Source organism: Leuciscus leuciscus, assembly GCF_965113295.1.
Source record: "Leuciscus leuciscus genome assembly, chromosome: 14".
Classification (NCBI taxonomy): domain Eukaryota; kingdom Metazoa; phylum Chordata; class Actinopteri; order Cypriniformes; family Leuciscidae; genus Leuciscus; species Leuciscus leuciscus.
The window spans coordinates 31,526,212-31,544,228 of record NC_138738.1 but is presented as its reverse complement, the minus strand read 5'-3'; the positions used below and the strand labels follow the sequence as shown (position 1 = coordinate 31,544,228).

Genomic DNA, 18,017 nt, shown 5'->3' with positions numbered 1-18,017 from the left:
ACGCTATGGGGAACGATATACCAACGCCACCATGCTAAGGGGAGTGCATGCCAAATGGCAGTGACAACTGTCAGAACCAGCAAATTCAAATGAAACGCTAGAACCACTCACCCTCAGGTCACACTGGGCTGTCAGTGACAGCACTCCCTACGGTCATAGCCCAAGCTATATGATACCACAGAAAACCTCCAAAAAACATAGGTTTTTCCACAACTTCACTCTTTAGAAGGGGTCCCTTCTAGGGAATGTGGCTAGGGAACCCGAGGGAACCCCAGCCAGTCACTATTCAGGGGAACGTGCCACCTGAAATGCCACCAGGCAGGCCTGACCTGGTGTCACTACATAGGACACTACAGTCTGGCCACTTCCTGTCTGTCCGAAGACAGAGCCTCTGGACACTCGCCTTTAGGAAGGCATCCAACCCGAGGAACTGCGGAGCAGGCAGTGAACCACTCGGCCCGGATCTCAGAGACGGGATATCCTGGAGAGTATGACTCAGCATAGTGCTTTACAACCCTTGCCAGCGAGGGGAGTTTCTCTACTCGATCCACGGATCTACCCAGTGTTTGTATTTCAAAACACTGAGGAGGTCTTTGAGGACCTAGGACTGAAATGCGGGATATCCCGGAGAGTATAACTCAGCATAGTGCTTTACAACCCTTGCCAGCGAGGGGAGTTTCTCTACTCGATCCACGGATCTACCCAGTGTTTGTGTTTCAAACCACTGCGGAGGCCTGTGAGGGCCTAAGGAAGTTCATGAGAGTTCACTTACAGAGAGGCCTGGAGAGGCCTACTACCTGTTACCAGAAGACCACCTTAAGTGGAAACTCAAAATATGTTGGAACTAAACTCCAGGGAGGCCTGGAGAGGCCTACAACCTGAAAACCATGCTGAGTGAAAACACATACAGTATGAGTTAGCTCACCTTCAGGAAGGCCTGGTGAGGCCTCTGACCTGATAACCACAACATGTGGGTTAGCTATATTCAGGAAGGCCTGGTGAGGCCTATAACCTGATAACCACTGTATGTGGGTGCTTATACTCAGGAGAGCCTATTGAGGCCTCTGACCCTTTCGGGGGGGACCAAAAACGACCCCCATGCCAGGGAGGCTATCACACTTAATGCTGAAGCCAACAACCTGTTTAGTACCTAAGGGAAGCGGCAGCCTCCACAGGACGACTAGAGAGCAGAGGAAGCCTGCACATTTACACCAACATGGTCTCCAGAACTTATTCTCAAAGTGAAAAGTTCATAATACAGAGCTCAGACAGAGAAAGGCTAAAAACAACTCTCCAATATTGAGAGGGCCCTTATTCTAAACTACTGCCTGCAATACCGTTTGCATGAAAGCCTCAGCAGGATGACTCTCGAAAGAGAGGAGGCCTGACATGCTAGAATATAACTACTGCACTCTTTTAGGGAGTGAAGCCGAACTGTATATATGGAGGCCTCAGCAGGATGACTCTCAAAGGAGAGGAAGCCTAACACATTTCTAGCAACCATAATCAAAGCTCAGGAAGCGAAGGGCTTGAAACACCTCCTCAGAGAGGGAGGGCCCACTTCTCAGACTTCAACTCAAATGCTGCTTGCATGGAGGCCTCAACAGGATGACTCTCAAAGAGAGGAAGCCTGACACATGCTAGAGTATAAACCAAAAACAGCCAACTGTATATATGGAGGCCTCAACAGGATGACTCTCGAAAGAGAGGAGGCCTGGCACATATATCTAACCATAAACAGCCTAACTATGTATATGGTGGCCTCAGCAGGAAGACTCTCAGTGGAGAGAAGGCCTGACACATATCTAACCATAGACAGCTTAACTATGTATATGGTAGCCTCAGCAGGAAGACTCTCAATGGAGAGGAGGCCTAACACAATCTAACCATAGACAGCTTAACTATGAATATGGTGACCTCAGCAGGAAGACTCTCAGTGGAGAGGAGGCCTGACACATATCTGACCATAGACAGCTTAGCTATGTATATGGTGGCCTCAGCAGGAAGACTCTCAATGGAGAGGAGGCCTAACACAATCTAACCATAGACAGCTTAACTATGAATATGGTGACCTCAGCAGGAAGACTCTCAGTGGAGAGGAGGCCTGACACATATCTAACCATAGACAGCTTAACTATGTATATGGTGGCCTCAGCAGGAAGACTCTCAGTGGAGAGGAGGCCTGACACATATCTAACCATAGACAGCTTAACTATGTATATGGTGGCCTCAGCAGGAAGACTCTCAGTGGAGAGGAGGCCTGACACATATCTAACCATAGACAGCTTAACTATGTATATGGTGGCCTCAGCAGGAAGACTCTCAATGGAGAGGAGGCCTGACACATATCTAACCATAGACAGCCTGACTATGTATATGGTGGCCTCAGCAGGAAGACTCTCAGTGGAGAGGAGGCCTGACACATATCTGACCATAGACAGCTTAGCTATGTATATGGTGGCCTCAGCAGGAAGACTCTCAATGGAGAGGAGGCCTAACACATATCTAACCATAGACAGCTTAACTATGAATATGGAGGCCTCAGCAGGAAGACTCTCAGTGGAGAGGAGGCCTGACACACATCCTTATGATGGCCACTGTATATATGGAGGCCTCAACAGAATGACTCTCGAAGGAGAGGAGGCCTAACACATATAGCTAGGCCACTTCTAAAACTCCATCTACAAAGCTGTTGGCATGGAGGCCTCAACAGGATGACTCTTGAATAAGAGGAGGCCTAACACATATGACTGTATATATATGGAGGTCTCAGCAGGATGACTCTCAATGGAGAGGAAACCAACACACATACCTATGATAACTAGCTTATTTACTACCAGAGCTCAGGGAGCGAAGGGCCTAAAGCACCTTCCCCAGAGAGGGAGGGGCCACCTCTCAGCTCCACCTGTAAAGCTGGTTGCATGGGGCCTTAATAGGATGACTCTCAAGGGAGAAGCGGCCTACCACATGCTACAGACTTAACTATGTATACGGAGGCTTCAACAGGATGACTCTCTAAGGAGAGGAGGCCTGGCACATATATCAGAGCTTCAAGGAGTGAAGGGCCTGAATCACCTCCCCAGAGGGGGAGGGGCCACTTCTAAGACTCTACCTGCAACATCTGTACACATGGAAGCCTCAGCAGGATGACTCTCGAAGGAGAGGAGGCCTGACAGATAGTAGGACCATCAGAGCTCATGGAGTGAAGGGCCTAAGGCACCCCCTCAGAGAGGGAGGGGCCACTCCTCAACTCCGACTGTAATGCTGTTTGCATGGAGGCCTCAGCAGGATAACTCTCGAAGGAGAGGAAGCCTGACACATGCTAGAGTACAGACCAAAACTGCCAAACTATATAGTTGGAACATGTATTTATGGAGGCCTCAGCAGAATGACTCTCCAAGGAGAGGAGGCCTGCCACAGGATGTGGGAGCTCATATTCAGGAAGGCCTGGTGAAGCCTCTGACCTGATAACCTGAACACCACATCAATTTTTTTTTTTTTTTTTTTGGAAAATACTCCTTGACCGTCACTCTATACAGGAGACGCGGTCTGTAAGAGAAACAAACAAAAGACAATGTTATTTGCGCACAAAAACATTTTACAAAAAGACCAGACAGTACACCTGCAGTGTATCATTCTAATTCCTCAGAATTAAATGCAGCCAAAAACACTGGATAAGTGAAACACGGTCTGGATGGTAGGCTGCAGCCATAATCACCAGACAATACTGTCTTAATTATTATTATTTATGGTCTCATAATCTACACACTGCCTAGGCAAACGCGAGATTCGAGCCGTAAAATATATTTGGCTTTCATCCCTCGAGAAGAAAGTCAACAGGTGCTAGGTTGAAACATCCGAAAGTGCACGGATGCACGCGCGCAGAGATATTTTCAATGAACACTGCCAGCACCCTCAGGAGCTGGCTGTGAATGCCTCGCACCCAACAGTATTATTTCACAGATCGCGTGCACCATAGGGCTCAAATGCTGACCCTCCTCCCTCGAAAAAAAGGGTCAGACGAGAGCGGAGCGTTTCTTCAAATGAAACACGCTCACAGTTTGCACAAGAGGCTCTCTCGAGAGCCGTGCGTGCTCTTAATGCCTCTTCAAAGCGATATTCTCTTAAACAGACAAACAGTCCCTGAAGACGAAAAGATGTTGTCATGTTTTCAAGGCTCCCTTTTTTACATCCTGGTCGCGCGTTAATCAAGCTGATGATTCACGGGCTGTCGCCGGTCAACATGATTGCCGTGAGTTGATATTTGATTTCAGACACCTGTCACGCCTGAGGCGTTCCCCATAGCGTCATTCTGACGTAGTGTAGAGTTCCCTTTCGAAAGGGAACTGTGTTCAAGCAATGAAAAACGAACTAGAGTTTGGTCCACATGAACTGCTGCTGTGCAGACTGTAGTTAGAGTTTTGCACATGTGACTCCAGTTGTGCCCACTGTCGTTTAGCAATCGAAAAAAACTGTAATAGTACAAAAATAAAACATTAATGCACAACAACAACAAAAATGCAAAGTGTGCAATATAGACCAAATACACTCATTTTTGCTCTCTCTTTCCTCATATAGCGAACAATGTTCACTATCTAGTGAGTAGTAAATGAGTGAATGAGTTAGCAGTTTTAAAGTACACATGAATGTGTGAAACAACCACTTATGTTCTTTCATGTGTCTCTTGAGTTCAACAATGCAGTGAGATGTCATGATAGACAAGGGCAGGGGAAAATTCCCAGTCTTCCTTCCTCTCTTTCTACACTGACAGCTCTGAGAAAATCTCTTACGTTACTAGCAACCGATGTACATACGCCAAATATTGCCTGAACAAACGGATCAGATTTCACTTGAAAAATAAATTATGTATAGTGAACTAGCTTTACAATAATCCTTTTGTTTCCATTTTCCATCATTTTTCTGGAAGCTAATCTACTATCTGTCTACAAACCCTTCACCATTACCATTTTAGTCCCAATGCCTATAGCTGCTATTGATATCTTCTTATTCTTAATCTATCTTAATGCTATAGAAATGGAATAACAAAGCTTCAAAGGAGGAGAGACATTTCTGCCAATTTACTGAATGGAAATTAGTTCATTAACACAGTTTTTTTTCAAGATCAGGGTGAAGAAACATTCTCAAAATGAAATATAAATAGCAGTGTAATATATAATGTTTATTTAGGTAACATTTATCCAACAAAAGGCTAATTCAACAATTTCATGAGGGTTCAGTGAGTGTCAAAATGCTTAATTATAGCACTGAAGAGAAAGCACTGTATAAATCACTTATATTTTGTTGTGACCATGAGCACCAGGCTTTAATAACTTCCTTTCATGTAGTCTGTGACAGAATTATGGTGCAATAATGACAGCCCTATGATAGAACTGGGGACATTTCTGGACCACAACCATGATCAAAATAACAGTAAATTCCCGGTAGGGCATATCACGTCCTCCTGAAGAATAAATGCATGAAATAATTCAACCCACACCAGCTGTTCACTCCAGTTGATCGGTTATGAGATCAGTCACAGAAAACAGAAAAAGACTAATGCAGGTCCTTGAGACCACTTGAGATACACAATGGGACTTAATGAAATCTGTCCCTTTTCTCTAATTCAGATGTGTGAATCACATCCAAATGACTGTTCATACAAGTAATTAAACAGATCCCTGTCTCTTTAGCTAAACGATCATCTAAGGCAATTAATCAGCATGTACAGTAAAAACCACATTAGTGTTCTCCCAAATAAAGAATTCCAAAATTCTCCTAAATCAGTCAATACAATTAATCATGCCATGGTCCGTCTGAATACTGATTGGCTGAAAGGTGTGCGTTAAAACCGTGTACACTGTAAAAAAAAAATATATATACAAATTTGACAGAAAATAACAGATTTTTTGACGATCATTTTCTTTCATTTTAAATTGTACTCAAAACACAGTAAAATTACTAATAATATCTGTAAAATAAAAGTTCAGCTGTTATTTGAGGTATTGTGACATTAATGACAAATTCCAGTAATTCACATTTTTTATACAGGAAATGTATTGTATTTTTCATACAGTATTTTTCTGTTTTCTTAAATTACATAATGTATGTAAAATTACAAATATAATCTGTAATTAAACAGCAACAAAACAGTTAAATGAAAAAATGGTCAAATGACTGTCAGCCCCCCAAAAAAACTGTAAAACATCCTAAATTAAATAAACTGAAAAACACTGTTATTTTACAGGTATTTCCTGCATTATTATGATCAAATACCTTCATTGTAAAAAAATCGTTAAAAAAAGGGTCAAATGACTGGCAGCTACGGCTGCCAAACAAAACCCATAAAATTAAAGTAAAATATGCTAATTTAAATAAAGTGTAAAAAACTTTAAAATAAATTTGATGTCACCATGATTGAGATCAGTGTCTGCTTTAGTTGGGCTCATGAGTTTTTAACTCTAGTTTTTCTCCAGCTGCTTTAACTGTGTATTTGATACACATTTGTTATAGCAATAAATGCAGTAGAAATTATCAGATGATCTTGGTCATTCATTGGTGATGTTATAGTCATCATATGATGATCTGATTCACTGATATGACAGTCAAATCTCTGAATATATTGGTTTAGATTATATAATATGTAGAAGGAATTTAGCTTTATTCAAAGTCTATAATGTCATAATTTTTCACATGACCCTTGAAATATTGTGGCATCAGTATTATAACAATCTGAAATAAAAAAAATAAAATAATATTATACAGAAAAAGTTGTGGGCTGGTTCATTTTTTTTTAGTAGTATAGAGACATCAAGAATCAACATATGAATCTCAACAATGGTGACAACCAACAAAGCCTTTTTGTGACTTTATAGTAGTTCAGAGTTGATCAGATTTTTTTTTCACTGTCACCATTGTTGCGATTCATACGCTGATTCTTGATGTCTGAGTGAGTCTACATGATCCTGTCAAAACATTTTCTGTATAATGACTTCATCAAATCTGAGTATCACAGCACTGCAGGATCTTCTATAGCAGTTTTGTCATGCAAAATGAACAACTAATATTTAACGACTTAATCAGATATTACACTTCAGGTCGTATTAATGAAGCAAGCAACTACTACATTACTATTATCACTAAAAAGTGAATAACATCACCTGATCTGAGTTTCTCTTGGATTCCTACCATAACAAATATGCATCAGAGACACACAGGTAGAGCAGCCAGAGAAAAGCTTATGTTAAAAAACTAAAAGGTCAAGAGCCCAACTAAAGCAAACACTGATCTCCATCATGGTGACATCAAACTTTATTCTTTTCAATAAAACTTCAACTTCTAAACCACTGTTAATTCTCAATAAGAATGTTAGTATGAAAGAAATAAAGTCTGGATTGTAATAAGTGAAGATGCTGAGATCCTGAGAGATCTGTTAGTGTTTAAATGTTCTGTTGGGATGTAAAGTGTTTCTGTGTGGTGTGTTTTGTGTGTCACCATTGTATTGAAGAGTAGAGCCTGAGCTTCACTCCAGGATGAGCAGAGAAACACCGATGATATGCTGCATGTTGCTTTATTTAACAGACAGTAACTGTGTTGCTGATGCAGTAACAAATAGTCACAGCAAATCATGCATGTAGTTAACTGCATGTTTTTCAGTAAAAAATTCAGAAAATAAATGTGAAATAACTGTGTTTCTGTTAAAAAAGATTAATGAAGATTTCTTTAAAGGTATTTTGCACTTATTTAAATTAGGATATTTTACATTAATTTTACGGTTTTTGCATGGCAGCCATTGCTGACAGTCATTTGACTTTTTTTACAGTGAAGGTGTTTGATCATAATAATTCAGGAAATAGCTGTAAAATAACAGTGTTTTTCTGTAAAACATTTAAGGAAAATTTCTGTAAAAGGTTTTTTGCACTGCATTTAAATTAGGATATTTTACTTAATTTTTTCGGTTTTTGTTTGGCAGCCGTAGCTGCTTTTATTTTTTTATAACAGCTTTTTATTTTTTTATAACAGTCATTGACCGTTTTGTAAAGATTTTATTTTTTACAGTGAATGCAGTCCAGTCAGTTGATTCACCATTCAATATTAATGCTCTGTCTTCACTGAAGCACATGCATCGCTCACACAAAGTGATCAGAGATTGCTATGTGCACACACAAAAACATTAAGGAGCAAAGAAACCATTTGCCATCAGAATACAGTAATGATGCGAAGGGCATAAGATGTTTATCATCATGCATGATTTTCATTATCTTTATCAGACACCTTGGGTCTGAGAAAACTTTTTTGAAGAAACATCTGAATGAATGAACTGACATCATGTCCGCTAATCTTAAATGGGTTTATCATTAAACATTAATTTTGGAGTTTTTGGCTATATTTGCAAAGAATTTTGCAACTGGTAGGATTCAGTTTATGGGACTACCCTTTCATTTGTATGGTATCTGTCGTAAAACATAACGGGGAAAAAAACATAATATTGGCAGAGAAATTTAGTAGAGAAATTGGCTTTTTGAGTGAAAAAGTTCATTTCAAACCCTAAAATTAATCTTCCCCTCTTCTGTAGCTCAAATTTATCTTTCACACTTCTGTGTATTTAAACTTGCCACATAGTGGTCAGACATGTGACATGCAATCGTTCCTCAGACAAAGTTATTGTATGGCTTGAGAAGGCTTGGAATGCAACGCACAAGTTGTGTGGACTACATTCATGACAAGTTCGTAGTGCTTTTTGTCATTTGAGAGCTTGACAGCCACAGTTCTCCATTCAAATACATTTTGAAGAGTAACTGGTACATTTTAGCCTGACAAGCCAGACCCACATCAAGATGTTGGGTCTGGGAACACACCATTGGCAGGGCTCAATCCGAGGGGCGGGATAAACGGTTGTCTTTCAAATTCCCTCTGCAACCAGAGCGTTTTCCCACCAGTGGAGCTAGTTGAGATAGATTAAACTTTTGCCGTATCCGGTCGGCAAAACTCAGAACACATCTTCCTTTTTTAAGAATGACTTCAGTGCCGTTCTTTGTTCTTTTCTCAAAGAAAAGCTTAACTCCAAGTCTTCAAGAGACGCAGCCAAAGTCGATTTGAAAGGCTGCTGTTCGCCAGCAGCAGCAGCCAAGTAGCAGGGAAATCACGTGGAACCGTCACAACTCTGCCGTCATTATGTTAAGCCCGCCCACCGACTCTATACATGATATGATTGGCCTGACTAGAGTTTGTTTTTTCCACCTCGCAAGCCTACGGAGAGTTGCTATACGACACTGGCTGCAAAATAAAATTTGTCAGATATAACATATGCATATTTGCCGTGCTGTCCGAGGAGAAGAGCTCCATGCTTGGATTTTGGCCCGGTTCGGGTTACAGGGTGCTGCTTTTTTTCCTTGTTATAAAATATTTCGTTTTGTCCAATCCCAGCTTAACTATAAGTAAGGCATTCGTAGGTCGATTACCCTAAAAAGTGACGGAGGTACTGTTTGTTTCAGAATGCTGAAGAGACAAAAGCCGGGTGCACACTGTGCGATTTTGGCCACGATTTGGCCGTCTGAGACAAATTTTGCAAATCCTAAAAGACTCCTATGATCCTGGGCTAAAATCTGAAGTCCTTGATCGTTAGTTTGACATGTTCACCGACAGCTGATTAATGACCATTGCGATAAAAGTTCACCTCTGACAAAATTCTGGCAGTGTCAGAAGATTTGACTCACAGTCCTGCAGTGTGACTTCTCCTACGATGACCGTCAAATTGTCTTCGTTTTTCAAGACTAGCCGTGACCAAAATTAAGGTTAGAGATTTCTCTGCAGTCATCATTCAATGACAGATAGGGAAGTGTTCTGGAAACTGTTTTTAAAACATTATTTTTGCAGTTCAATTCGGAGAATTTGGTAACACATTACAATAAGGTTTTATATGTTAACATTAGTTAGCATGAACTAAGAATTAACAATCCTTCTACAGCATTTATTAATGTATGTGTAAAAGGAACATGAACATTTTATTAACTAAAGTTGAAAAATGAGACCTTATTGTAAAGTGTTACAGAGTTTTTTCTACAGGTCATTTGCCTGCCACCTCACCTCACACGTATATAATTATACAGCATATTACCATAATCACACACATCTGTAAAAGCACAAGCTTACGGTTTCTTATTATGGCTGTGTTATAAGTCACACATACCCAGATGCATCAATACAAACATTCCTAATAACAAAATGACATTAAGCAGGCAAATAAAAATGAAGAATTGGCCATAACTTGTTTACTCATTTATTTTTAGATCGATAGGGCACCACTCTGGACAGGTTTGTAAAGAATCATAGGATTTGTGAGCTAAATCAGGAATGGACCTGTTCCTCATACAAAAGCTTTACGCTTGTTGCTTTACTTAAAATTCACATTTTCAGTTTAAACGGAAGCCTATTGGTTTCTACGCTTCAGTGGAATCAAATGGACAACTCATTAGACTCATGCAGCACCTGCTCCAGTCAATTACAATTTAAAGCTCAAAAAACTCAAATCTAATTTGGAAGAGACAGCACGCAGACACGAAGTCAGATGCTGATTCACTGACAGGAAATGAAGCATCAGATGCCATTGAGTGATTATCTCTGTCTGGATGTTCTGAATGGAAGCAGTGGACCCGCTCAGCATTCAGTCTTTGTATTGCACGTTCTTTTCTATTTTGTGCATGCCGAATGCTGTTTGAGAAAGCAAAAGTGATGTTGACAATTACAACTAAGGGGCAGAGTTAGTAATCAATGTCTGGAAAACAAGAGCAGAGCTTAGAATGCGTATATATGGTAATTTCTATGTTTCTGAAGATCAAAATGCCAGAAACATCTGTTAAGGATGAATTTGTGTCATCTTTTGAAATATTTTCATATATCAATTTGCATGCAAGTTGCAAAACATGTGGTGATAAAAGCTGTAGTTATCAAAGAGGAAATAACACTCAACTTTTGCTAAATTAGTATTCCATGGGAATGTTTCCATTGGGCAACTAAGGACATGTTGCTAATTTGCTCATGCTCAGGGTGAAACTTGCTGACAAACACAATAAATACTTCCCTGTGCACTAAGGAAAAACAAACCTAATCTAGGGTAAATTCAGAGGCTCAGATCTCGCTAGACAAAACATTGCAACCTATTTGTCATTCAAATTATGTGTCATTTGAGGTGTACTTTATCATGAGTGTTTGAGCCTGTGCAGGGTTAAAATATATGTCTCTGTGAGAATGTAACATTTATTATAATTTTTATACATTTAATATTTATTTTACTATTCATTTTTAATTCATTTATTTTTTATTTTACTTATATTACAAAACAAATGTGCACCTTAATGTAATTTATGTCAATCCGAATTAATCTGATTTCAGATTCTGAAAGTTTTGTTTATATGTTACCCTAACCTTTGCAATCTAATTCACATATATTCACATATTTTCTGAGCAAAACTTCAGTGCATGTGCAGTGCCAGGTCACCACATTCAGAAAGTCACAGCAATATTGTCACTGAAATTCCCTGTTAAATTGGTTATTTAAAGGAGTCATCGGATGCAAAATTCACTTTTATATGGTGTTTGCATATAAATGTTTCTTTGCAGTGTGTGGAGATAAACACCATACAATGAAAAAAATCCCAAAATGTTTTTGAGGAGGTAAAAAGGGTGTTTTACACAACCATTGATGAATTTTAACCAAAGTATGTTACAAACTTTACACGAAGACCCTAAAGAATCATACCAACTTTTGGAAAATGGCCATCCGTGACCCCTTTAAGATCTACACCATGCACCCCCTGACTTTTCATTCGTATCAAGCTCAATCGGATTGAATCGTTTACATGACTTTTCAGTCTGACTGAGCCATCAATCCAATTTTAAATGGATTATTTGGTTGCATGTATGGTAGCTGCTGATTTCATTGAACCAGATGTTTAATGCAGTAACTTCTCTGAAGGGTTCAATTCAGTTCATTTAGTGAATGGTTTATCAAACTGATTCATACAGATAACTCATGAGTATGTGAGGCTGATTCATTAAAAGAACTAGCTCTTAAGAGTCATTGGTTCATGAATTTGTGAGAAAGTCATGTTGTCTTGGCATTATTTTTCTCACATTCAATTCACATTTCTCACATTCAATCAGACACGCTTTTTACTGAGGTGATGAAATGGATTCAAAAAGTGGTGCAGCGAACACTGCAATGTTTAGATAGCATCACAGTGTTTTTAAGGGAAATAGACATACAATTTTTTATAATTGTTTCTGCATAGAATGTTGTAAAATCAAAAAATTACACACTTAATATTTAAAAGAGAAATCTTACTCAAATTCTTCCTGAACCTCATTCGTTTTGACTGCATACTCATAAAACCATTCTCACACTTTTACGGGTTGAAGAAGCACTTGATTATACAAGAATATGCTCTCTAAAAAGTGTGTGCTTTGCTTCCTTCAGGAAGTAATCAGTGTACAGTGTTCATATCAGTTCTCCTAAGACAAAGGCAATCAGGTTACCATGGGACAGCATTTGATGAAGGCCATCAGACCAAACTATAACCATTCTTGAGTCCAAATCCCATGCCAAAACCGAATCCCATAAGACCCAATAAAGAACAGAACCAAACACCGGTATTGGAAACAAACCACTCAAGTACAGGATAAGTAAATTCTTCAAATCAAGCAATAGCAATCCATTATTGACAGCAATGATTATGAGTAGATTATATGTCCTGCTGGACATGGCTCCAAAGAAGGATTTCACATATTCTTATATGAGAAATACCTGTTGAGGATCATGATGTCATTACATTACAGCATCGATTTTTGTAGATACTGTATGGAAACAGATATTGAAGCATGTGACGCTGACAGGGCTCATGCTTTCTCCTAAGATTAAACTGGAATTTCATAAATAATCTCACGTCCAAGAAATGCAAGACATTGGTGTCTTGTGAAGGGTATTTACATACAGTATGCATATGCAAGACAACTTAAACCATTTATGTGATTTTCTTAATTTTAATATCTATTTTAATTGAACGACACCTGCAGATCAGTGTTAATAATTTTTTTTATTTATTTTTATCCATGTCCTGATAATCATTCCAAATGAATTTAAAATGCATTCAAAGCCTTATGTAAATGTCTTGCCTATGTAAATGACACATGGCTCTTTAAGAATATGGCAAAAATATATGCATCCTCACGAAAGACCTTTGCAAATTAAAGGAGCAGTTCACCAGAACATGATATTTCTGCTATAATTTACTAAGCCTTATGCCATTTAAAACCCATTTGATTTTCTATTTTCAGTTAAACAAAAAACAAGATATTTTACGAAATGGAAATGATGCACCACAGTCACCAGTGGCTATTAAGCTCCAAAAAGTACCATAAAAGTATAGTTGTAATCTACTTCCATTTATAGATTTGTGTGGGAGAAAATACTAAAAGACTAAAAATCTTCCCTGGCATTGCACCAGCCCAATATGGTTGAACCTTTCTTGCATGTAAATACCCTGAATGTTATGGAGTTCCAGATGGAGTTCTGATGACATATTAAATAAGTTCAAATAATGTATAATCCATGATATAAAATAAACATATCATGTGCTTGAAATGGCCGCTTGAGTTGCTAGTGGCAGCATGTCTCTCTGGATCTATGCGAAAGCTGTCATACATCACAAATGTTTGACACTATTCTGCTGGGGACAGTTATTAACCATCACAAATATGCATCACATGTCAAGCATGTTAATGTCAAACGGCATTTATTGTATCTTGACTAATTGAGGGATCGATTTCTGGTAATTACAAACTATTTCAATCTGTTCTGCATACAGGTTACTGTATGGTATGGGTCCAGAAGACTTGTTGTTATTATTACACAAAGCTAAATGGATGCTTTTATTGTGCATTATTGGGAGTATGGACAGGAGCAGCTTACCTTGGAATAGGTTTGTAAATTACAGAATTTTTATTTCATGTGAACTGTTCATATCACATTAGTTCACCTGGTTTAATCGTGCATTTTCAATTTTAATTAAATCATATGTGGAGCATGAAGGTGCATTTATTTAGCACGTTCACATTTGACTGAAATTCTCAGAAGCAAATGGATTTACAGTCTGTGAAAAGAGTCTGGCAGCCACAGTTATTAAAGCACAACAACATTAGCTTGCCTGAGAATGTCAGAATGTCATTATGCTGTTCTCTCGTTTTCCTCTGTCAAGGGCAGCAAACGCGGGATACAGTGTCAGCAATATCATTATGAACATTATTCTGTCTGTGTCACTGCTGGGGTCGGTGGCTGAGCTCTGGGTCAATAGATTTGGCTAATGCACAACAGAAAAGTGCAGCAAACCACGGAACAGTTAAGCCCGGTGAACTGAACAACAGTAGCCTGTTAACTTTATAACACGGCGATCAAATATACACGCGCATGGCATGCACGAGTTTCACCAATACACCTGCCATTCTATAAAGTAAATGAACATGTTTTACCATAAAAATATTAGAAAATTAATGTTTCCTTTTGATTGTTATCTATTCTATAGCAGAAGTGAAATATAGCATGACAATTATAGAATAAATGTGACGCGTAAAACATCTGTTTTGTAAACAGCACGCAACAGATCTACTCAAGCGAACTACTTATGCTTCTGCTCTCTTTAAAACATTCATATAATAAAATCAATTAACCATATATTCACCGCAATAATAATCTATTTAAAGAAAGAGAAATTAACTTACAAGGAAGGTTGATTTTGTAGTTATTCCCCGCAAACCTGAACCCGTCCAGTCGCATCTGCAGCGAGTAGCGCGCGCGTGTGTGCCTTCCCCTCAGCGCGCACTCGAGCCGCTTAAAAAGTTTAATGACGTCAACCGGGCATTTAAAACGCCGCTTTTTTCACAGGAACGTACGACGTGCTGTCTTCATTAAAGGGACCGCGCACTATCACTGAAATAGTGTACATATAATCAACTGTTGAACATGACAAAATGTTGTCATCGTTTGCTCACCTCGTGTAGTTTCCATCTTCTGTGCAAACAGAAAAGGAGACCTCAGGGGCTGTTCAATCAAACTGGGCGTTCTATGGTGTCTTAGAACTTAGAAGCAGTGTTGGGGAAAGTTACTTTTAAAAGTAATGCATTACAATATTGTTTTACTTATTTACAATAATTCCCATAACGATTGAAACAGTGTGTTTCGTGAAGTGGATCATGTGTAAGGGGAATGGGGATTGACCAATTTCTGGTATGACTACTTATTTATGTGTGAGTATTGTGTGTATTGGATTCTAACCTTTATAGAGTTTATCACTGCCCTGCCCATGTGTACTTTATTACCGTATGCCTTTTAATATGTCCTGTTTGGAGTAAATATATCAGTATTTATGATGTGCAACAAGGATAAATAAAGTGTTACAGATTGATTTTCTTTACACCAATGTCCACCTTTGTCCTTTAATTAGGATATAGAGTAATTCTTGCATTGGCCTCCCAGCTCATCTAAATATTATTTTAGTTGTTTGATATTGATAGCCCAACTGTATACCTGTAAATGGTTAGGGGTGTAAGGCGCTCAGAGTGTCCAAAGCTGTGATATAATGCTGCACAATTTAGCTGCAGATGTACAGTTTAATAAATGATATGCTACTAACCAATATTTCAACAAAAAAGGATTAAATGAAGAAAAAAAATTATATTAAGAAGTATTAAAAGTTTTAGTTCAACAAAGATAGGCATGCAAAATATGTTGGTAGGTTTAAAAACAACCATATATGGACTGACTTTTAAAGTTCCCAACCATGTTTCTTCTACAATGCGATTATAGCCAGTAATCAGGTCGATAAAAAAGACAGACGAAGACTGGATACAAATATAAACAGGATTAAATAAAACAAAGCAGCAGACAGGCATAACAGTGTGCATATAGCATACACAACAGCAAACAACAACCAAAAATAAAGGCACTAAATACACAGAGATGATGAAATGAATACGAACAGGTGTGATGTAGATGAGTGTGTGCATGTGTGAGCCTGGAGGGATTCTGGGAAATGTAGTGTGAGGTGACTGAGGATTGTGACAATAAGAAATGCGGACTGTAATTTATACTGTCGGCCTCCAAAAAGGAAGCACTATAAAAATATCATAAAATATTCCATATTACTTGTGTATTCTACAGTAAGTATTAGTCACCATCAAGAGCAGCTTTGATATTCTGCCTAGTATCTCCTGTTGCATTTCATAAAACGTAAATAATATGGGGTTCAAAATGACGCCAGGAAGATAAGTTTACAATGATATATTTGGTTGATCTATTCTTTGAATATTACACCATTAAAACATTAAACTTTACCATGCAACATTAAACTAAGTGACTATAAAAGATGTGCAGTATAATAAAAACGTCAGGAGACTGTACAATTATTTGATTGTTTTTGTTTGTTGGAGGACTAATTTGCATGTACTATGAATGTCACAGAAATCACCAGCCCTGAACATTTTCTAAGAACAAATACCTGAGATTTAAAATCCAAAATACCACATCACCTTGGGTTAAATATAACTGCTCAAATTATTATTAGCCCAAACAAATGACTCTCATTCTCTAGGAGCTATTAGAACTGTCACTTATTAGAGTGCATCTACCTTTGTTCAGATTTTTAAACAGTTCATCTGGTGCAATAGCAGCAACACTACTGGCTTGCAGGTGCAGCTGCTAATCAGAAAGTGTGAAAGCAATCCGTGCGTGATCTCCCTTCACCTGCATCTATGTGACGTCTTGATCTCTCTGCACATCTGTGCCTCTTAATTTTTAGAATAAACAATCTCTGTCTCTTCTTGTGTGTCTAATCAATAATGTGTGCCATTCAGGAAGAATGTTCGAAAACCTGGTTTCCATTTGTCATTTGTCAACCACAACATATTTGCAATCAATTTAACTTTCCGCTCCGAGAGGAAAACATATGTTTACCAATGCACAGCACACTCAAATGTTCAACGGTTTATGTTCTGAAATACTGTGTTTTTTATTTTTTTTGTATTATACTGCATAATTATGTTAAGCAAATATTTGTTATATAAATAAACAGTTAAAGGTACAATTTAAGGAATGAAATAGTGATTGACGGCCTATGAGGGACTATGATATTTATGTAATAGCAAATGTGCATTTTTGTTGATTTGTCCATCCTGATTCACTCATCCATGTACAACCTTTAAACATAAAATGGTGTAATTCTAAATGCATATGTTATGTAATGTATAATATCTGAAGCCGTGGAAATGAAATTGTGTATTCAACAGCCCTCAGAGCTGTGATTTCCTCTTTTCTTCTATTCGTTTCCTGGTCTATTTTCATTACAGCAGGTATTGGCTTTGTGTTTGTATTTTTTCAACAGTCCTTAATGAATCACAATAACTAATCTACTCCCGCTCAGGGAAATCATTATTCATTCATTATTTTAAAGCATTGAAGTGCGGTTAGTCTCAAAATCTTTCTAAAAATTCTCCTAAGCTCACCATGCAATGACACATTTAAATACAGACACTTTGAATAGGCTTAACAGGTTGGGCCAAGAATGACTAAATCATAGCCTCCTCTCTTCTCCTTTCCCATCTTACTTTTATCAAGTAAGCTCCCACAATCTCTAACACTTCTTAGTTCTTGCCCTTTTTGAATCAAATAGTTTTAAGTAAACAGCTGTGAAAGAAAATGTCACAAAATCAATGTGGAGAAAGCTACACTGTAAAAATAAATGACAGTGTAATTTTTTTTTTAAGTACAATCAGCTTAGACGATTAAGTCAGTTCAACTTAAATAACATTAAACTGACTTGTGAAAAAAGTAGAAATTGCTTAACTTATTTTGATGAGTTAAAGCAATGTAAAACCTTGTCATACCTTATTGATCATATAATTTTTACATTGTACACTCAAACAATTATTTATTTTTTGTTATCAATATGATACAGTATATTTTGCTGATAATC

At 38.2% G+C, this 18,017-nt stretch overlaps 1 protein-coding gene across 2 annotated transcripts in view; it reads right to left on the bottom strand.

Annotated features, from left to right (window-relative positions):
• Positions 1–15,018, bottom strand: part of gulp1b (GULP PTB domain containing engulfment adaptor 1b) — a 93,644-nt gene extending 78,626 nt beyond the window's left edge. Inside the window, exon 1 of one of the 2 annotated variants that reach the window (XM_082136071.1) lies at positions 14,770–15,018. In XM_082136071.1, coding sequence (XP_081992197.1) covers positions 14,770–14,824 — 55 coding nt within the window. In that variant the 5' untranslated portion in view covers positions 14,825–15,018. The remainder of the gene's footprint in view (positions 1–14,769) is intronic. The other variant, XM_082136070.1, reaches the window with a different exon arrangement.
• Between the last annotated feature and the right edge of the window lie 2,999 nt (positions 15,019–18,017).